The following is a 20,750-nucleotide window of genomic DNA, read 5'->3' as shown; positions in this document are numbered from 1 at the left end:
AAAAAAATAAATTAAAAGAAGACGTCTCCCTGTCCCCAAGTGGCTCACAACATAAGTGGCAATGATTGTCCAAATAACAATCATCATACAATGTATAGCAAAGAAAAATGAATTACAGCAAAGTAAGTATCTCTTGTCGTATTTTACAGGCTATAAAGCAGAATTTAGCTGCATTTAAGGAAATGGAATCATCATGGTTAGACAATAGATGTTGCAGATAAAACATGTCAGTATGGCCGAGATAATTTGCTAAAAGAGGAGAGATAAAACTGTTTCAAATATCCTTATAAAATAAACAGTAAAGTAACACATACCCAGTTGTTTCACTGTGGCACCTGTACCACAGGGGCATAGCCGAGCTGTATATAGTATTTTCTTAAACTTCCCATCTAGTATTGCAGTAGGGAATGCATTAAAGCAAGCAAAGGTCAATGCGCTCCTAAATTTTGACGTTGTTAAATGATTTGAATAGCTCACAGGTCTCAAAGAAATGAGTTGGCTAGACAGAAATGCACCTTTTGGAAGACTGGCTAGATCTAATTGCCCTTCAGTGTCCAGTAAAGAAACATAAGGTAGACACACCAGCAACAGCTACAGAAGGGATGCCATGCTGGGGTTGGATAGGGCCCTCCCCCTGCTAACTATAAGAGAATCATCACTATAAAAGGTGCTTCTTTGTTTAGTTAGCAGAGGTCTAACTGACTTTCTTTTCTTTTTTTACATTTTAAAAATGTAAACAGGGGAGGAAATAGATATTTTGGGCAGAGGAAAAGACATTAATCCCTGTGGGTAGTTAGTTTGTATTTTAAGAAAAATGATGATGAGAGAAATTTTTGCAGTCTAATTACATTAGAACTGTGCCTTGTACAAAAAGATCTCAGGTACCTCTAAGCATGCTGAGGACAGAGAAGCAATGGAGGGCCTGTTTTCGTAGAGATATAAAACCTAGCAGTTAGCTGAAGTGGTCCTTGGCCCTTGTCTAAATTTACCAGTACTTTGTAAAGCAAAGAACAGAGGTAGACGGAAAATGCAGCAATCCTAATATTGGCAAAGCTAGAGATTAATTTTGGATGTAGGTATAAAGTCAATGTTCTAGGTGCAATAAAGAGACAGTTATCAGTACTGTGTTGTCTGAAAAGTTGTGGTTGCCATCGAGTACTAATAGCTGATCTTGGCTATGCTTAAAGCATAGGATGAGGATGTAGCTCAGCAAGAGATAATCTGCTTTGCATGCAGAAGGTCCCAGGTTCAATCCCTGGCATCTCCTGGAAGTTTTTCACACCCGTCTTTTAGTTCTCATCACCTCTGGAATGGAAATGTGCATTCACATATCGGCCAAATTTACCCTGAAACCCTGTGAGCTATCGGGGAGCACTTCACCCACAATTCAGGTTTTTCATCACACATTATTGTGTAGCCTGATTTATATCCGGGGTAAAAAAAAAAATTCACATTTTGCATCGGTTTTGGGGGGCAACTTTGAACTCACAGTAAAGCCTCACAGAAAACCCATGGTAAAAGCCTGCTGTTTGGGAAAGCTCCAGATAAGGCTGGGAAAGATTTTCCTGTATGGAACCTTGGTGAGCCATTGCCAGTCAATGTAGAAAATACTGAGCTAGATGGACCAGTGGTCTGACTCAGTAAAAATAAGTTTCCTATGTTCTGTGTCTTGCAGCAATAGTCAGTATTCACACAACTTTCTACACCCATGACAGTGTGTGGGGAAAAGTCAACCCAGGCTGGCCAAAACCTCAGCTGCCACAGAGCCCAAATGTCATGTGAACGAACCTTCAGCCACTGTAGCTTCTGATTCCCTTGGCTGGTAGTGCTTTATAGCTTAGCGGATTGAAATTCTCTCCTTGCCACCACAGCTGAATCGCATCTTCCAAGGACATTAGACACATTGCATGGTAGCAAAGCCAGGTTTTCAAGCAAATGCACAGCTGATACGGAGATGTAGACAATCCTTCCTCTCTGATGAGTGTATTTATATGACAGACTTGGTTGTGTTTGTCTCCTTCACATATTTCATTTCAGGGATACACTTTAAAAAATCACAGGACCTCCTCAGTTCAACATTTCTGTTCCATTCTGCCTTTTGCAATTAGCTCCCTGTTATTTCTGTCATTCTTTGCTAGTCTTGCTTGTATTTGCTGATATTTTTGTAGTGATTTTGATGGTTTTGGCTTTTGTAATTTAAACATTCTAAAGTGTTTTTATATAATTATACACTGCTAAAATAAACAATAAAGCAATCTTAAGGCCAAAGCAGACATGATGGAGCAGCCAAGTTGGAATTCCTGTATGTTCGGACATGTGAAACTGGTTTTGTGCCCAAAGTGACCTGTGGTTTCCCTCACCAAACTCCAATTTTAATCTTCAATTTTTAGTGAGTTTCACTGCTCCCACCTCAGGTTTACGGGTGGCAGCATTACATCTGAACGCAAATGCTGCCATAACCGCAGTTTTGTGTTGTTTCTGAAACCAAAATCATAGAGATGGCGGCCCAGACCCACCCAGGGATGTGCCCGCTCCATGTCTGCCTCACTTCTCGATGGCCACCTCGCTTCTCAATGGCTACCTCTCCGAGAACTTGCCATGCCCCCTGTCTTGTGGGCTGTTCCATTCACATGTAAAGTGTGAGGGTTATATGAAGAGGAGTGTGCAGGTGGGGGAGAGTGAATACCACCCCTTCCCCTGCCTTACCTTGCTGTGCTCCACTGCTTTAACCAGTCCCCCCATCCCCCCAGCTCAGCTCCAATACCAACAGTGAACCAGGCTAGGAACAAATGCTTAAAGCAACAGAGTGCACTGAGACAGGGGTGGGTTTTTCTCCGCTGCCCTGCATGCTTCGTGTTTGTTTGTTTGTTTATTCATGTTTACATTTTTATCCAGCTCTTCTTCCAAGGAACTCAGAGCAATGAACATGGTTATGTTTAAGAACATAAGAACAGCCCTGCTGGATCAGGCCCAAGGCCCATCTAGTTCAGCTTCTTGTTTCACACAGTGACCCACCAGATGCTGCTGGAAGCCCAAAGGCAGGAACTGAAGGCATGCCCTCTCTCCTGCGGTTACTCCCCTGCAACTAGTACTCAGAGGCATCCCGTCTCTGAGGCTGGAGGTGGCCTATAGCCCTCAGAGTAGTAGCTGTTGATAGACCTCTCCTCCTCCATGAAGTTATCCAAACCCCTCATTAAAGCCATCCAGGTTGTTGGCTGTCATCACATCTTGTGGCAGAAAATTCCACAAGTTGATTATGCATTGTGTGAAAAAGTACTTCCTTTTGTTGGTCCTAAATTTCCTGGCAATCAATTTCATGGGATGATCCCTGGTTCTAGTGTTATGCGAGAGGGAGAAGAATTTCTCTCTATCCACTTTCTCAACACCATGCATGATTTTATAGACCTCTATCATTTCTCCCTGCAGTCGTCCTTTTTCTAAACAAAAAAGCCCCAGGTATCTTCACAACAACCCTGTGAGATGGGTTAGGCTGAGATATAAGTGACTGGCCCAAGGTTACCCAGTGGTCCCATTTGCACATAACACCAAACCACAGTTAAATGGGCAGAAGTTGGAATTCCTGTTACGTTCGGATATGTGAAACTGTGGTTTTGTGCCCAAAGCGACCTGTGGTTTCCCTCACCAAACTCCAATTTTAATCATCAATTTTTAGTGAGTTTCACTGCTCCCACCTCAGGTTGATGGGTGGCAGCATTACATCCAAATGCAAATGCTGCCATAACTGCAGTTTTGTGCTGTTTCTGAAACCAAAATCATAGAGATGATGGCCCAGACCCGCCCAGGGATGTGCCCGCTCCATGTCTGCCTCACTTCTCGGTGGCCACCTCACTTCTCAATGGCCACCTCTCTGAGAACTTGCCATGCCCCCTGTCTTCAAGCTACTGAAGCCATTGCCCAGCAACAGGGATGCTGCTACGTCCCATCCCAAGCTTCTAAGGCTGTCAAATGGAAAAGTCACATGGGGGGATGCCCGCTTCCACTGTGTCCCTTGTTCCCCCCTTCTGGCAATCAGAAGAGAAAGGGGAGGGGAGGGGCACTTTGTGTTTTGTTCTCTGAAAAGGAATCGATAAAGAAGTATGTTCACAAGCACACGCAGTTGTGTCGGAATCATAAACCGGTCAACCTCCTTGGATCACAGCAAAGATAACATATGACAGGGCAATGATACCTGGGCTTGGATTTAAAAGGCAGCCCCATCCAGGAATTCTTGAATGGCTCAGCTCTATTTTTTGTACAGTCAAGTTGGAGAAGGGGGGCCCAGGCCTCAAGAGAGGGCTGATCCCAGGGCGTCAAGCTGACACAGGGGCAGGAGTTTGCTTTGGTGTCCCTGGACTGCTTGGCTGGGGTCTTCCATCGTAAAAGCATCCTTGGTCACAGTGGACCAGACCACAGGATCTTTTGCCCTCCTCATCTACATATTCCCTCCTAGGAAGTCCTCATGATCTCCTCTGCAAAATAGTGCCCCTCTGCATCCCCCCATTGCAAGCAATTGTGCTTGTGCAAGACTGGTTCAGTGAGGTCCAGGGCTCTGATGAGGGTGGTGTTGCAATTGCTGTCAGGAGAAGGGCTTGGATGCCATTTAAAGGGATTTAAATGTCCTTTCCCTGCCAAGGGCAGGTGGTCCATTTATTCCAAAAAGGGATGATTGCAGTAGGCACTCCCCCTTGAAGATCATGGCCAATGGCTGCCAATTGCAATGTGAGCACTATGGTGCTTGCTGGGATGCATCCTCAGAAGACAAGGTAGGGGCACCCCTACCCTGAAATTGGAGGTTGCCAGGCTGTGATTGGATGAATGTCTGAGATGTGATCCATGGTTTCAAAAATTAACCATGGGTTCGGCACTCTGTGGTTTTACGTTATGTGCGAATGTGAGTTTCATGGCAGAGGTGGGTTTTGAACTCTGGTCTCCCAGGTCCCTGTATAATGCACTAACCACTATACCTTCCTGGCTTATTTTCATTTTTCTTTTCATGTAAAGAGTACCTCCATCCCACTCCCTGCTGTGTACATGAATAGGGCAGAAACATGAATAAAATACACAAGGCTACTCTATCACATCTGGATATCCCTTAGGTATCTACCTGAGCAACTTAATGTATGAAATGACTCTAAGATATTGAATGCTGGGAGCAAATGCTAGACTACCTGTGGGTGGAAAAGGGAATTAATAACGAAATGGGCCTCAGTTTATTTTCCCACCCATCTCCTGTGGCAAGATTTCATATGACGACACCTCCAAACAAAATAGTTGCAATCAACTGTGTAATTGGCTTTCAGGTGTGCTGCTTTCTGGAGAGTGCAATTGCAACAGTAGTAATCAGCCCCCTCGGTAAGAGCCACCTGAAAGCAGCCCAAATGAGAAACCTTCTGTAGGTTCTCTGCTGGTCTTTTTTTCAGAGCATGGTGTGGCCTTGAATACGGGGTTGGTGAACATCTTGAAGAACCTGTGCTGCCACTTCTGCTCTCGTTTTTTGCCAAACTAGATACCAGTAGCAATGTGCATTTGTGCATTTCATAGTACAGTCAGGTAGAGTCAAGTTGTTCCTTTCCTGTTTAAGGTTGATGCATTAATTTCAAGCTTTGGCATTTTCTAGGCTACCAGCCAAGTGTATGTCTGTATTAGGAAAACATGTGTATACGTGTCTAAGGCAGCCTGGGTTAATGCATTCACCCATTTGAATTGTGCTCTCCATGTGAATCTCCCAGAGTGCCTGTAAAAGAAAAGAAAAACCAAAGACGTGATGTTCATGGACAAGCAGCAGTTTCTCAGGCTCAGAAAATGGAATGAAGGAGCCTTAAGTCATTTCATATATATAGCTAAACAGAGCCTTCGGATTCAGAGGCTGGATGCTACCGAATAGGAGCAGGAAATGGCAAGAGAAGGCTATTCAGGTCTTGCTTGTGGCCTTCCCAGAAGCATCTGGTTGGCCATGGTGGGAAACAAGATGCTGGACTAGATGGAACTTTGGTTTGATGGACCCCCAGCATGGCCTATGTAATTATTAAAACCTGCAAGGTCAGGTGCTGATGCACCTTAAAATGCCTGTTGCACGTTCTAGTGAGGACAATGGGAAAATGCTGTATGAGTTGAACAGGGCAAACACATGGCCACCTTGCAACCTGATACCATGGACAGATACCTTGACACCCTTGATGCTTTTGCTGCAGCTGCAGCTTGTTGTGCTTGTCCCTTCCCCAGTTTTGTCCTCCAGTCTTTGCCCTCACTTACTTTAGGGAGCAGGACTTCATGTGGGAGCAGGGCTTTTAAAAATTCATTTAATGTGCAACCCAACACAAAAAGTGTAGTTCTAAAAGAAGATGTGCCCGATCAAAACATTCAAGTCATTGCAAAAGTTGTATTATTTTAGAGGATCCAAAAAGTGATAGTAATGGGAAAAAAGCAGAGTAAGTAGTTTAGGCTCTTCTAGAACCCAGACCCTGATCAAGTATACAACCCATTTCTCCTCCTTCACTGCTTTGGAGTCTTCAGTGGATATAACACTCTTCTACAATAGTGCTGTCAATTTTTTTCAGTTCAAGGTTTATTACAGTCCATGACCAGCATAACAAGGAAACAAAACAGAACATACAACACAATTCAAGATAAAAACATAATACCACTTATATCACAATACCCTAGGGTATATTATGGAAACCACCAAAAGCCTCCCAATCTTAAGGAGGGAATTAATTACTAAAACTCAAAAATTTATAAATAAGACAGAGTGAATATACAATTGAAATAAAAAACATAAATGTCAAATGCTGTCAGTGCCGTCAGATTCCTAGCTCCCCCTCTGTGTAGGCTTCTAAGCATTGTGGATTATGACTCTAGGCAACAAAAGAGTGTGTGCACAGATAAGGAAAGTATGCAGGGGTGTGTTGGAGCAGTGCAAGCTACACACAGGAATTACACTCACATTCCCCTGCACAGTTCTGAATTTTCCTTTTTAAAAACCCTGTGTGGGAGGCAGAAAGCAGACTGGGGAGAAGCTCGCAGGAGGGGGCTACCATTGCCTTGTCATTACATCAAGAGATGTAACGATATGTGAATGTGTTTGGGATGGCAACCCAAGGGGATCCTAACCTCACTATAAATATCATTCTATATGGTCATGCTTGTTAGACTTCTGTCAGGGCAACATCCCCTTCTTTTCCTTCAGAAGAATGGAAAGAATTGTCATTCAGCCTTTGTAAGCCTCTGATTATTGCCACAAGGCTGTGTGTAGTGTATTGTAGAAATGTGATGGCTGGGTATATTTTCATTTTAATTGCAACAACAGATTCCCTCCGTTCCACCCGCCTGCATACATTACGACTTGCCACTTGCTTGTTGGACTTTTTTGGTGCCCTGATCATTCATGTTAACAAATATACCCCTGTCTCCAGTAGTGAGCTTGGCAGTGTGTGTGGCTCATTTGTGCTTTAAAGACTCTCTGGAGAGACGGTGACACGAGACAGCTTGGTGACTAATAAGCATTTTTTTTATTAGCATCCAAAGGGCAGGAAGAGAAAAATTAAACTGCCCTCTGCAACAACACCATAAAGCAATCCCTGTCAAGTTTCTATTTTTTAAGCCCACCTAAATATATCTTGATAATGACTGTGTAGAACAAAGAAGTTTTTCTAGCAAAATTAGATTATTTTGTAGTCAGTTTGGATTTCTGTAAGTTTCATTCTACTGGGGACTTGTAGAGTAGCCAGTCATAATATAAATTCTATCATTGTGGGCAGCCATGTAGGAAGAGAGGAATTTGCCTTATACTGGGTCAGACCATTGGTTCATCTACCTCGGTATTGTCTACACTGACTTGCAGCGGTTTCTCTAAGGCTTCAGGCAGAAGTCTTTCCCAGCCCTACCTGGAGATTCCAGGGATTGAACCTGGGACCTTCTGCATGCAAAGCAGATGCTCTATCACTAAGCTGAAGTACCATCCCCATGGCTCAGTCATCTTCGGTATGTTTCTGGGCAAAATACAGATTGCTGGTTATAACCTATAAAGTCCCAGGGTATTTAAGAGCTTAGGCCCAGGGTATTTAAGAGAACACCTTCTCTATTATGAGTCTACCACCAGTTGAGATCGTCTAGGCTAGGGAGTTTTGTCTCAGCTGCTATCAGCTCGTCTGGTAGCTACTCAAGGATGGGTCTTTTCCATTGCCACCCCTAGGCTTTGGAATGTGCCCCTTGCTGAAATAAGAGTCTCCCCATCTCTGACAGCTTTTAAAAGAGCTGTCAAGACACATGTATTAAGGAGGCAATATTTGACTGCTTCTGAAGAAGCCTGCCTTGGATCCCTCAGAGTTAAGCAACTACAGGGCAGTCTCCAACCTTTCATGGCCAGGCAAGGTGATTGAGAAGGTGGGAACGACCTCCCAGCTCCAAATGGTCTTGGAGGAAACTGATTATCTAGACCCATTTCAAACTGATTTTCAAGAGGGCTATGGGGTGGAGACTGCCCTGTTTGGCCTGATGGATAATTTCCAACTGGGAATTGACTGAGGGAGTGTGACTCTGTTGGTCCTTTTGGATCTCTCAGCGGTTTTCGATACTATTGACCATAGTATTCTTCTGGAACATCTGAGGGGATTGGGGATGAGAGGCACTGCTTTGCAGTGGTTCCGCTCCTACCTCATGGGCAGATTCCAGATTATGTCTCTTGGTGTCTCTCTGCTCTGCGCCCAGCCCAGCTAGCTACCTGTAAAGCCCTAAACAGCTTAGGCCCTGGGTATTTAAGAGAACATCTTCTTCGCCATGAGCCCCACCACTTGTTAAGATCATCTGGAGAAGTTCATCTGCAGTTGCCGCCAACTGCAACGGGAACGGGCCTTCTCCGTTGCTGCCACTGGACTTTGGAATGTGCCCCGTTGAAATAAGAGCCTCCCCATCTCTGGCAGCTTTTAAAAAGACACTGAAGACACATTTATTCACCTGAGGCTTTTGATTAGATTTATAGTTTTAATATTTTAATGTTGGTTTTAAATGATTTTAATGTTAATGATTTTAACGTTTTAAATAATTTTAATTGTAAACCACCCAGAGACGCAAGTTTGGGCAGTATAGAAATATGTTAAATAAATGAATTTATTCACCCCAGGCTTTTAATTAGATTCATCGAATTCATCATTGTTTTGAATTGTTTTAATATATTTTAATTTTGTTTTTATGTGATGTTTTATTGCAAACCGCCCCGATGTGAGTTTTGGGCAGTATAAAAATATGCTAAACAAACAAACAAACATCAGGGGGTATTGTGATGCAGGTGAGAAGGCATTGGGCAGGTGTGTGGTTGTTAACTGACTAGCAGTGCTCCATGGGAGCTTGGGTCATGACATTTACATGTGAAAACATCACGCCCTGACACACTGAATGTGATGGGGCCTCCTAGAGGCGGCTTTAAGAGGCCACCTCACAGACTCCAAGATTACAACATGGTTATAGAACAGAAGAGGATTATAGAAACACCATCCATTGTCCACACAGGTCATGATAAGAGTGAGGTGGCTACCTCACATATTCTGGGTCTCAGGTCTGAGCATTGGGTGGATGCCAGAAGCCACTGTAGCATTTTCAGAAGGTATCAGAACCTTCTGCAATTTGGCAGGTTGTGCTCCCACTCCGAAACTTATTTTGCCCTGGCTGACACTCCCAGTTCCTTCCTGGATTCTGGCTGAGGGATCATTCAGGAGCATGCCTCCTGTCACCAGCCCACCTAGCCAAATCATGCCCCCACCTACACATAGAATCAGGGCCTTGGCCCTCCAGGTTAGATGATGTGGCTTCCAGGGTGACTTCTAGTTGCTCTTAAGGAGAAGCATTGGCCTCAGGGAGGATGGGTATGATCATGCCTCACCATTGGGGGCATCCCACCGTCCTACAATATCTTCAGCTGTCTCTGCCTAGAGATTTTGGCACCCTGCTTTGAAATATGTTGCTTTAGGCCTCACATCCTCCCCCTTACTTATTTATTCTTTGCTCATGTGGAGCTGTTAAAAATAATTAGTGCCTTTATTACTGGCTTCCCCTCTTCCTTCCTCACAACCGTCACTTTGCATTAGGAAAAGTGTGTTTTATCATTACCCGGAAGATGCCTCTTGGAAGGGACTGTCCTGCGTCGGACATCTGCCTTCTTGGTTCTTGCCTCACTGTTACGATTTGCCTATGTGCAAAGAGAAAGAGGATGTACTGCTTGCTGATGCCACCTATAAGGCTCCCTGGATTCGGTGCTGTTATCCTGTTGTACTATCATCTCTCAAGTGATTTTCTTCTGCTTAAGCAGCCAGTGATCTTGGCCTATAATTCTCCCCCTAAAGGTACTCCTCCTTCTCCACCCCAGACACCTGCTGCTTCCTTGGCTATGTTTTGCCTCTCCTGACATCTTTGTTCTGCTTCCATCCTCTGGCTTATGTGCCTTGTATAGTAGGATAGGATGTCACAGCCAAGAATATATCCCATCGGTTGGAAATAAACTAGAAGGAGAAATACCATGAGGTAATGCAATTTTCCAACCTCATATATTAGATGGAGAGAAATTCAGATGCTGGACAGCAAGATGATGATAAGCTGACCTTTATAATAGCCTGATCTCTTCTTACCTTTCCTGCGGCTCAGTACTGAGAGCACAGCACAGATCCCCGCCCCCCTTTGTGACAGTCTCAGGAGCTGAGTAGCTTCATTAAACTTCTGTATTTAGCATGGATTCTTGGAAATGAAACTTGATGCGTGTGTGTGTGTGTGTGTGTGTGTGTGTGTGTGTGTGTAAAGAAAAATGTGCACGCCTAATATGCTTATTAGCAGGCAAACACAGGAACAGCTGAGAGACCACACAGGAGCAACATCTCTCACAGTGTTAATGCTGCAAATTTAATTGGAGTTGGAGGAAAGTGAGACCAATAATAGACTGAAATGGAATCTATCTAATAGAAACACATAACCCACCCACAACATTGAGCCACTCAAGGGAAGCCCGAGGTATTTCAGTGCCTGAGGCCAGGTGCCAAATGCTGCCTTGCCCCATGCCTTGATGGGGGTCAGCCCCCTTTCAGAATGGACCCTTGCAAGCTTTGAAAGTGAAGTAGGGAGGAGGGAAGGTGGCCAGCAGCCTCCTTGTCTCTCCTTGTGCTTCTTGCAAGCTTTTCAGGGAGTGTGAGGAGAGGTGCTCCTTGCAACACTTCCAAAGGTCAGATTGGTCCTGAAGAGCTGCTCCTGAAGAGGTGGGATCAGGGGGCATCTGGCTGCCCTGCTGGCACCCCAATAATTCACCACCTGAGACAACCACCTCCACTCGAAAGGACCTCCCTACTGGACTTCGTTAATCCAGGGTTCTGGTTGTACTGAATGTTCTCTGGGATCAACAGCCTCTGGGTACTGCACACACTATTCTTCCAGTTTCTGGAAAGTATGGAAGGAAGCAAGTTTGTGTTATTCCTAAGCATTTCCAGGTCATAGAGATGTTGATGCTAAGGATGGTAGTTGTTGGAATCCAGGCAGAACCTTTATTGGTTCACCCCTTTAGAGTTAATATGTTAAAATTATATTTGTTTCGGTTGTATTTCAATGCTGTTTGCTTGACGTGGTTAAAGGAATGGATAACATTAAGAAATCCCAGAATACTTGATCTGGAAGGATTTGATAGAAGGTTTTGGCTGGCATTCATATCTGTGGCGTGATAAAAGCAAAGTGCATAAAGACTGTCTTAATCACTATGTAAGAAGGAGTCTAATGGGAGTGTGGGTAAAATATAAAAAATGGCTGGAATGTAAAACTCCATTATGGGTATCCCTGATTGAAGCTTTGGCATGTAAAGAGACAAATATGCAATCTGAATGGGGTACCTATAGGGATTTGTTATGTTTTCAAGAGAAGGGCTGTAAATTAAAAAACCTAAATGAAGTACAAAATCTGGTTAGTAACTGGTTTCAGTACCATCAGCTAAATGAAATTTATAAGAAGGATCTTAAAGTTGGATGTGAGGATCAAATGTCGAGATTCGAGAAGGAGTTGTGTGAAAATGATGAAAAATTAGTCTCTAAGATGTATAAGTTGTTGCTTTTGGAGGAGACAAGAGATGAAGTGGTTAAAATGACCATGATAAATAAATAAATAAATAAATAAATAAAATGGGCTCAAGATGTGGGTCATAATATAGATAAGGCTGCTTGGGAAAAATTATGTAAAAGTGATTTAAAGTTCACTGCATGTTATACTTTAAAAGAAAATTATTATAAGATGATATATAGGTGGTATTTGACACCGAAAAAATTAGCATTAATGTATAAAAATGTTTCAAACAAATGTTGGAAATATGGACAATGTGAAGGAACTTTTTTTCATATGTCGTGGTCATGTGGGAAGGCAAAGGCCTTTTGGGATATGATATATAATGAGCTGAAGAAAATTTTTAAAATGACATTTCCTAAGAGGCCAGAATCCTTCCTGCTAGGAATAACTCAAGGAGAGTTCTCCAGACAGAATTTAACATTTTTTATGTATGCAACCATGGCGGCTAGAATAGTATATGCACAGAAATGGAAAGACAATAAAATGCTCTCAAAAGAAGACTGGTTGATAAAAATTTTGGAATATGCTGAGATGGCAAAACTTACAGCACTTATAAGGGATGAAAACTTGGAATGTTTCAAAGAAGATTGGGAACCATTTTTATTTTACTTAAAGAATTTTTCTAATATGGACCTTTCAGCAGGGTTTGAAATATAGTAATAACAGCAGGTTGGGTTGGGTAAAATTGAGTAGCAGTGTGGAGTATTATGTTTTGAATTATTATAGCAATGGTTTATATGTATGGTTAACATGAACTGCGCAGACAGGTAAGCGGGAAGCCAGTATTTACTTAATCAAATAAATGAATGTAGCTGGATTGTAAAGTTATTGTTAACTAGTATCTTTAAGCCCGTTAAATTAACGGGTGCTAGTAGAGCTTTGGGGCCACACTCCTCCTCCTCCATAACTGCTAGTGACACCGGCTCCTCACAGAGTTGTTTGGACCGAAGGGCAGGGCAGGGCAGGGCAAAAGGTGGCAGCTCTGTCGCTCATTTGACCTGGCACCGTTTCCTTGAAGGCGACGAACGTGGGGAGCGGAATTGCTAGGTTCCTACCTGCCGCCACTGGGGCAAATGGGACTTGAGGGGGGGGGGGCGAGCGGTGCACCAGGCTCCTCCGGGGCAGGATGGACATGCCTCTGCATCCTCCTGCCAGTCTCAGGGGAGCCATTATGGGAGCGCAGAGGGCGTGCGCCGCTCTCCCTCCCTCCTGCGTTGGGGCTGCTCCCCAGAGGCATGCGAGGGGCCCCCGAGAAGCGCGGGATGCTGCTGGCCTCAGTCCTCCTCCGGCCTTCCTGTGTGCGCGCCCCCCCCCCCGGCTGCTTGCTCTGCACAGAGGAAAGGGAAAGCGGCCTTTCTCCCACAGCCTGGCTGTGTTGCCCAACCCTGCTGGTGCCCATCCCGTCTCCGATCATGCGGCCGGCCAGCGCTCCTCCTTCCTGTTGCAGTATGGGAGCTTTCAGCGGAGGCGGAGCGCTGTCGGTCTCGAGCCGGGGATTTCTAGCTCGCTTGGGTCAGCGAGGTCCACGTTCCCGATTCCGAGCAGGCTGGGGCAGGGACCGGGAGGGAGAGACTTGGGGGAGTTCGCTCAGGAGGAGCGATGCTTCCTCTTCCCTCTGACCCATTGCTGAGAGGAGGGATCCGATCTTCCTTCACCCGCCCAATGCCGCCGCCATCGGGGCCAGTCGCCCCGCCGCGGCCACCACCACCTCTGGCCGAGGCTCCGCTGCTGCCTCGCCCGCACTCCCGCCGCCGCTATCGGGGCCAGTCGCCCCGCCGCCGCCGCCTCGCCCGCATTCTCCTCCCGGCCCCAACATGGCTGCCGTGTCTCTGCGGCCGTATCTTTCTCGGACGTTCTGGGCATGCCCAGAACAGCCAAGAAAGACATGGGCAGACACGGGATTACACTTTAGCCTTTTATTATAGAGGAAGCCAATAAAATTTTAAAATGCAGAAAATTATATTTGTCATGGCCAGAAGCCATAACAAATTCAGGGTTAAAAGCATCTTATCTAGCACCAGTACTTCTGCCTAGCCCCATGTACGTGTAGTACACCACAAACTGAAGTAAGTAAGGAACCTCCTACTGATGTTGTTGACACTAAATGTAGGTTGGACTCAGAGGCAGTAATTTTGACTCGCCCCCCTCTTGTTTCTGTTATGAATGAATGCTTCCATGCATCTCATTTTCTCTTCTTGTCACTTTGACTACTCCTCTGTGTCATGAACATCATTGGCTTCTGTTCATCTTTCATATTAGAATTTTAAATTTATTTCCAACTTAACTTCATTCACTCTCTCTGCCTTATCTTTCTTCTTTATTTCAGCTGTATGTTCCTCACTGTCTTCTGATATGCAACTCCTTGTTAAACAGAAGCACACCTCACTTCTGTTTGGTCTGTGACTCACCCTTTCTTTGTTATCAGTCCTTATCTTTGGAATTATCTGATATTGTGTGTGTGTGTGTGTGTGTGTGTGTGTGTATACATATATATTTTTTTTCTGCTGCTCCTTCTTTCTGCATTCAAATGATGTCATAAGAATTACCTCTTTTCTCAGGCTTTCTCAGCCCCATTTTCTTAAAAGGTTGACCATGGGCAACATCCAGATTAGTTAGTTATGACCAAGCACCATTGAAATCAATGAGACAAGTTAGTCATGATGAACTTGAGCCCCATTAATTTCAATGGGACTTGGCCACAACATCGTTGCAATATCCCAGATACCTTTTGGCCTTTTCTCTAGCTGAGACCTGCACAAGTATCCTAACTTTATTATTCTCATTGGGCTGTTGTTATGAACATCTGCTCTTTGTTCCTGTTTTCAGGCTGTGAAGAGTTATTGAAGGATGCTTTGTCGGCTGAAAGCCTCGGGCCTCGGCACTACGAGACAGAATATGAGGATTATTACTATCAGGTAAAAAGAATCACTGCTTCTTGACCCTCCCTGTTGAATTCTGGGAGAATCCAGTATTGCAGCCGTTTCTCCCACAAGGCCTCTTTTTGTTCACGTTACTCAGCCGCAGCTTACTGATAGTGAAAACAGCAAGACTTGGGCCAAAGGAAAGGCACTGGGAGAGTCTAGCAGTTTCTCTGAAATCTTGAGGGTGTTTCAAAGATCAAGAAGCCATTAAAGTTTGGTATCCTTTTTGTCCAAGGTCTGTTTTGGGGGCCATAAATGTTATGTTCATGAGTAGTTGCAAATCAAAGCAAAGCGGGGGGGGGGGGGCCTATCCTCCAATGACGGAGATTTCAAAGCTGAAGTTCCTGTGTTGATTGTTTAACATGACCAGGTTTGAGATAGAGGCCGCACGGAAAGGGTAAAATGTTTTCATTTGCTTTGTGTTTTGTGAAAGTGCTTTTACATTTTGAATAGAGATTATGACTCAAGGGTCCCTTGCTTTGGAGAAGGTTCTCTGCTGTCCCAGCTGCCTCAGAAATGACAGTGGTGAGATCAGGGCTGGCGTCCCAAGGGTTGGTCAACCAGGGCACTGGCTGAGGGTCCAAGGCCATCAGTTGGCCCACAACTAACCCCGAGGCCCTGATAAGAGAGTGAGTAGCACTCCAAGCCACTGCCACTACCCCTGCCACCAAGGTGAACCTCTCCAAAACCCAGATGGGTGGTTACTTTAATAGCAGCAGCAGCAGCAGCAGCAATCCTGACCCCAGATCACTCTTGAATAGCCACACTGCTGTTGTCATAAGAGCATAAGAACAGCCTTGCTGGGTCAGGCCCAAGGCAGCCTATCTAAGTCTAGCATCCTGTTTCCCACAGCGATCCACCAGATGCTTCTGGGAAGCCTACCAGTTCAGTTTTCCTATAGTGCAATGCACCCATCCCTGTCACTATATCTAGTGATGCAGTGGTGGGGATGAACATGTTGCTTTATAGGTAAATATAAATGGCAGGCAGCAACACTATGACTGTAAGCGTGGTCTGGGCCACCACCAGTGTTTCCTGTTACAAAGATTCACAGATATTGTTGACTACAATGCCCAGCATCCCCAGATGCAATGGCCTTTGCCTGAGGATGCTGGGAGTTGTAGTCAACAACATCTGGGAATCCTTGCTACAGGGAACACTGGCCACCACTACTGGTAAGCATCCTCAAATCCTAGTGGCAGTCTAGGGAAGGCTTCAGGAGTCAAACTGCTGGTGCACTGGATGCAATGTACTACAAATACCCCCACCATTGTGTCCCTAGACATAGTGATGGGGTCAAGCGCATTGCATTACTTGTAAACAAAGATGGTGACCACCAGCTTGGCTTCCCGCCATGCTGCTGGGGGGTGGGCACAATGGTGCTTAGGCAAGGGCCCACAACAACCTTGCACCAGCACTGGGTGGGAGTATGACTACTGACTCATTAAACTATATTTTATGTGTACAGATTATTTGAATGCTAACCACAAACCAGATCCTAATCATGTGTGTTTTCCAAAGCCAGTGAGTCATAATTAACAACTTCATAGTTGGATAGTGTGACTGAAAACAATTTAGACTTTATTGATGGGCACATATGCAAAGTGATGTGTCACTGATTAGTTATTCCTTTACTTCCTTCAATCATCCCTATGTGCTTACAGTCAAGATAAACTAGCAAATGAATAATTCCCTTTCCTTTGTTTTGATGCATGTTTGTGGGGGAAGTGATGATTCTCATTCAAAGTCATGGCTGTGAGCGTAGCAACTAGACCTAAATTTGGAATAAAGGATTGTGATATAGTGTATGATAAAGAGAAACATTCAGGATGCCTCACTTTTCAGTTATTTGTGGGCTACTAGAATTATTATTATTTGTGGCTTGATAATGTTGAGAAAGTTGAACCAGATCAGCTAAGGTGCCATGATCCAGCTAAGAGACACACACATAGGAGCAAATGGGTGCTGGTGCATACAGTCCTAGCCCAATAGCCATGTGATAGCATTGATCAGGTGTCTGGGGGAAGTAGGGGCAGGCATGTTTAGTTTCCTTGCCTCCTCTAAGTAGCTGATTAGAAGTATTGTCAGTTTTATAACTGGGTGTATGTGTGGCTAGAGCTGGTTAAGGATGAACAGACGTGTGTGTGTGTGTGTGTGTGTGAGAGAGAGAGAGAGAGAGAGAGAGAGAGAGTTTGGCTGATCTTAATAGGGACAAAACATTTGTTCCCATAGGGACAAAACTTGGGGCATGCATGGCAAAAAGCATTAGTAAGATACATTAATACCATGAATGCATATATTTGCTTCTCCAGCACAGTCATTAATGGTAGACAGTTAACAGTTGCCAGTAGGTACATATCCTTGCTTTCTGTTGACTGTCACCACCACCTTTTTGCATGACCTCTCATTGGATGTATAAGGACAAGCAACAATCTGTAGTTATACACAAGTGCCACAAGCACCCTTCACTGCTTTTTTTTAAGCTCTGAGGTAGAGAATGAAATGATATGCTTTTAGAGGTTTCAGCTATTGTATTTTCTTAAGCCTGGCTCAGAAAGGCAGAGATAATGTTCCTGGGATGAGATTGGATAGCAATTTATGATTACATTTAGGCATGGGACAAAGTGCACTTTACATGGTTTTCTTAGCCCTGGAGAAGATGATGTTGTACATTTTGAGGATTCTGATATGTAGCATCTTCAGAAGCTCAACTATTGTATTTTCCTGCGTGTGGTCCAGGCATGGGATCAGGATGGTTGCTTGTTGTCATTGCAGTAGCTGTGTTTACCAATCAAATTGCATTCCTTACAAATTAGAAGCAGCAGAATGGTTCATTACAGTCACTAAACATGTGAATGTCATGATGTGTGCACATTACTCTTTGGGAAAGTTGGCTACTAGGGTGACAAATGGTTTTGGGGTGGGCGGGGACAAAATGTGTGTTAAATCATGATGTACTTTATGGACACTTCCTGTGGAGCCTTTCTGTGTGACAGCAGCAGCCCACACAGGCAGGCAGTCTCTTCCAGGCAATAGGGCAGCCAGAAAGAGCCCAACATCCAGAAGCATTTTGTAGCCATTCTGCTTCTATAACTCATAAAGTAAAGTGACACTGAGAGAACCAATTGCAGCTGAGAACTCTTGAGGCCCTAGCAAAAGTCTGGCTCAATTCTCATTGTTCTCCATGGCAAAAGCCCCATGTTCTGGGTGCTGACTTTACCCTGAGGTATTCTTGAGTTATGTCGTACAAATATGTTTTCTCTGAGCCTTGCAGTTTCTCTCCTGCTGCTTCTTGTGGATAATTATTCAGATACTGATTTTGGAGGCCCAAGAAATACCTGTGGAGTAATCAGGGTAGGACTGAGGCAGTTAACCAGACAATAATGTGGAGCTTTCCTCAGAATGCACAGCTTTCCTTTCAGCCTCATATTTTGCCAGTATTATAGCTAGAATATCATGGCCTCTCAGAGGTGTGTGACAAAGGCTGTGTTTCTGTGTTGCTGCAGCTCTATCTAGTGGTGGCAACCACCAAGGACAGAGGATAACAGAATTCCAGCTTTGCTACCACTCTATGGGCCACATCGGCTGACCTTCTGTGCAGCTGTTCTTGAGGCACCTTCAGTAATTGTTTTTGAGTAGCAATTTGACTCTATCAAAGGAAGAAATTGTGGAAGGAAGAACGTTCCCAAGGATTTGTGCAAAGATTTGTGCAACTATGGAACTGCACAAAAGTTCCACTTAAAGGAAGTGAAGCATGCTGCGGGTTGCCCAACTGTTGCACAAGCATAAGCATGCATGTGGTAGTGCAACACTAGTTTGGAAGGCAAGCTCCAGGTACGTCATGCCAGTAGCTAGGGCAACAGCTTTGCACTAGTGTAATATCCTTCCGCAAGCGCTTCGTTGGGATATCAGCCAGTAATTTCTACTTGGTGGATAACCATCCAACCATTCACTGTCTCTTATCAGCTGCTCCTCACCCCTAGTGGTCAGTGGATTTGTTCATAGGTATAGAGGAAGCTGCCTTATACTGCACTGGACCATTGGTCCATCTAGTGGTATCATCTACATGACTGGCAGTGGCTCTCCAGGGCTGCCTTACAAACAGGAATCTTTCCCAGCCCTATCTGGAAATGCTAGGGATTGAACCTGAGGCCTTCTGCATGTGAAGCAGATGCTCTACCTCTGAGCGATGCCCCCATCCCCTAAGCCTAGTGCCTTCTGCAGTCAATTTGGCTAATCCTGGAACATTGGCAACCCGAGCAGTCAAATGCAGAAATAAGAGCTGCTTCTTGCCATCAGATGGCTTCTGTATAAAAGCCTGTGTGGTGTACTGGTGAGAGTATTGGAATAGTACTGCACAGACCCAGGTTTGAATCCCCACTCCTCCATGAAACTCACTGGATGACCTAAGACTTGTCCCCTACTAACTGAGCAAAGAGGCACTTTTTAAAAGTGATGATTCTCTTTACTTAGTAGGGGGAGAACAACTGGCCCCATCCATCCGCCAACTGGCCCTATCCATCCCTTCAGTGACTGTGGCTGGTGCCTATCTTTTTGTACATTGTGAGCCCTTTGGGGACAGGGAGCCATTTTCTATCTGTCTATCTATCTATCTATCTATCTATCTATCTATCTATCTATCTATCTATCTAAACCTCTTTGGGAACTTACTATCTCTCAGTCTCACCTATCTCACAGGTAGAATATGACTGCTATGAAAACTGCACTCCCTCACTCATGCCATTCTCAGCCCAAAAGGAGTTCACAAGCCCAGGGCAGTTGCATGGAGACCACAGCCAGCTTTGTGAACTAATGCTAGTTCGCCATAGAGTGTCATGATCTCTGTAGCCACAATCCTCTGCAGCCACAATTACTTTGAATGGGCAGCTCTCCCGCCAACTCCTTAGATGTTTCCTCCATAAGTCCAAGCAAGGGTGGTAATAGGCCCAGTGGGTCCAGTTCCTGGAGAATCTCAGGCAACTGCCAATGAGTACATCCTTCCTCTGACAGTGATGTTCATTGTGCCTCTTGGGCAGATGGTCCAGTTGGTATTCCTTATTGCCTTAGTGGTCCAAAAGCATGGGCACTGCTGCTTTTCCTTAATTGATTTTCTAGAACCAAGATCTCCCCAGACCAGAGGCATATCTAGGGAAAATAGCACCTAGGGCAAGCACTGAAATTGCGCCCCCTGGCCAAGCATCTGACACCCAACTTTCAGATAACTTTACCATAATATCAGCTGAAAAATACAAATCAAGCTCGTTAATCTTTTAATCTTTCAAAAACTATTTAGCATTGGACATAGCCAGACCAAAAAATGCTGGAAAACTACCAATTTCAGTATGCTGGGGCTCATGAAATACCCAAATACTATGTGGAAGTGTACTTGGAAAACTAAACAGAAGTGCCTGTCTAATTCTCTACTATGCATTGTAGCATCACTATTACATACGTTTCAAAAATAAATGGAGAATTTGCCTTTCCCAGATACTCTGAAAATAATTAAAGGATATGCAGAGTAAACTGTGTCACTGCTTGGAATATATTCTAGTATTCCGGAAAGACAGTTAAAATGAGAGAAAGAGAGCAAGAAACTCCCAGTGGGTCTTAATACTAAGGATTTCACACTGATTCAAAGACAAACTCACCATTAATAGCCATATTATTAAGACATCACATTTAACTCACTTATCACAAGAAGCAAAGTAAGAGCAAAGGAATACAATCCTAGCTCATAAGCTTCAGCTC

The 20,750-nt window shown here is 44.4% G+C and overlaps 1 protein-coding gene across 3 annotated transcripts in view; it reads left to right on the top strand.

Annotated features, from left to right (window-relative positions):
• Positions 1–20,750, top strand: part of RAB11FIP4 (RAB11 family interacting protein 4) — a 312,484-nt gene that overhangs the window by 99,747 nt on the left and 191,987 nt on the right. For all 3 annotated transcript variants that reach the window (XM_053289861.1, XM_053289862.1, XM_053289863.1), the window contains exon 3: positions 14,908–14,996. In XM_053289861.1, coding sequence (XP_053145836.1) covers positions 14,908–14,996 — 89 coding nt within the window. The remainder of the gene's footprint in view (positions 1–14,907; positions 14,997–20,750) is intronic.

This window comes from Hemicordylus capensis, chromosome 2, assembly GCF_027244095.1.
Source record: "Hemicordylus capensis ecotype Gifberg chromosome 2, rHemCap1.1.pri, whole genome shotgun sequence".
Classification (NCBI taxonomy): domain Eukaryota; kingdom Metazoa; phylum Chordata; class Lepidosauria; order Squamata; family Cordylidae; genus Hemicordylus; species Hemicordylus capensis.
This window is presented reverse-complemented; position numbering and strand designations above follow the sequence as displayed.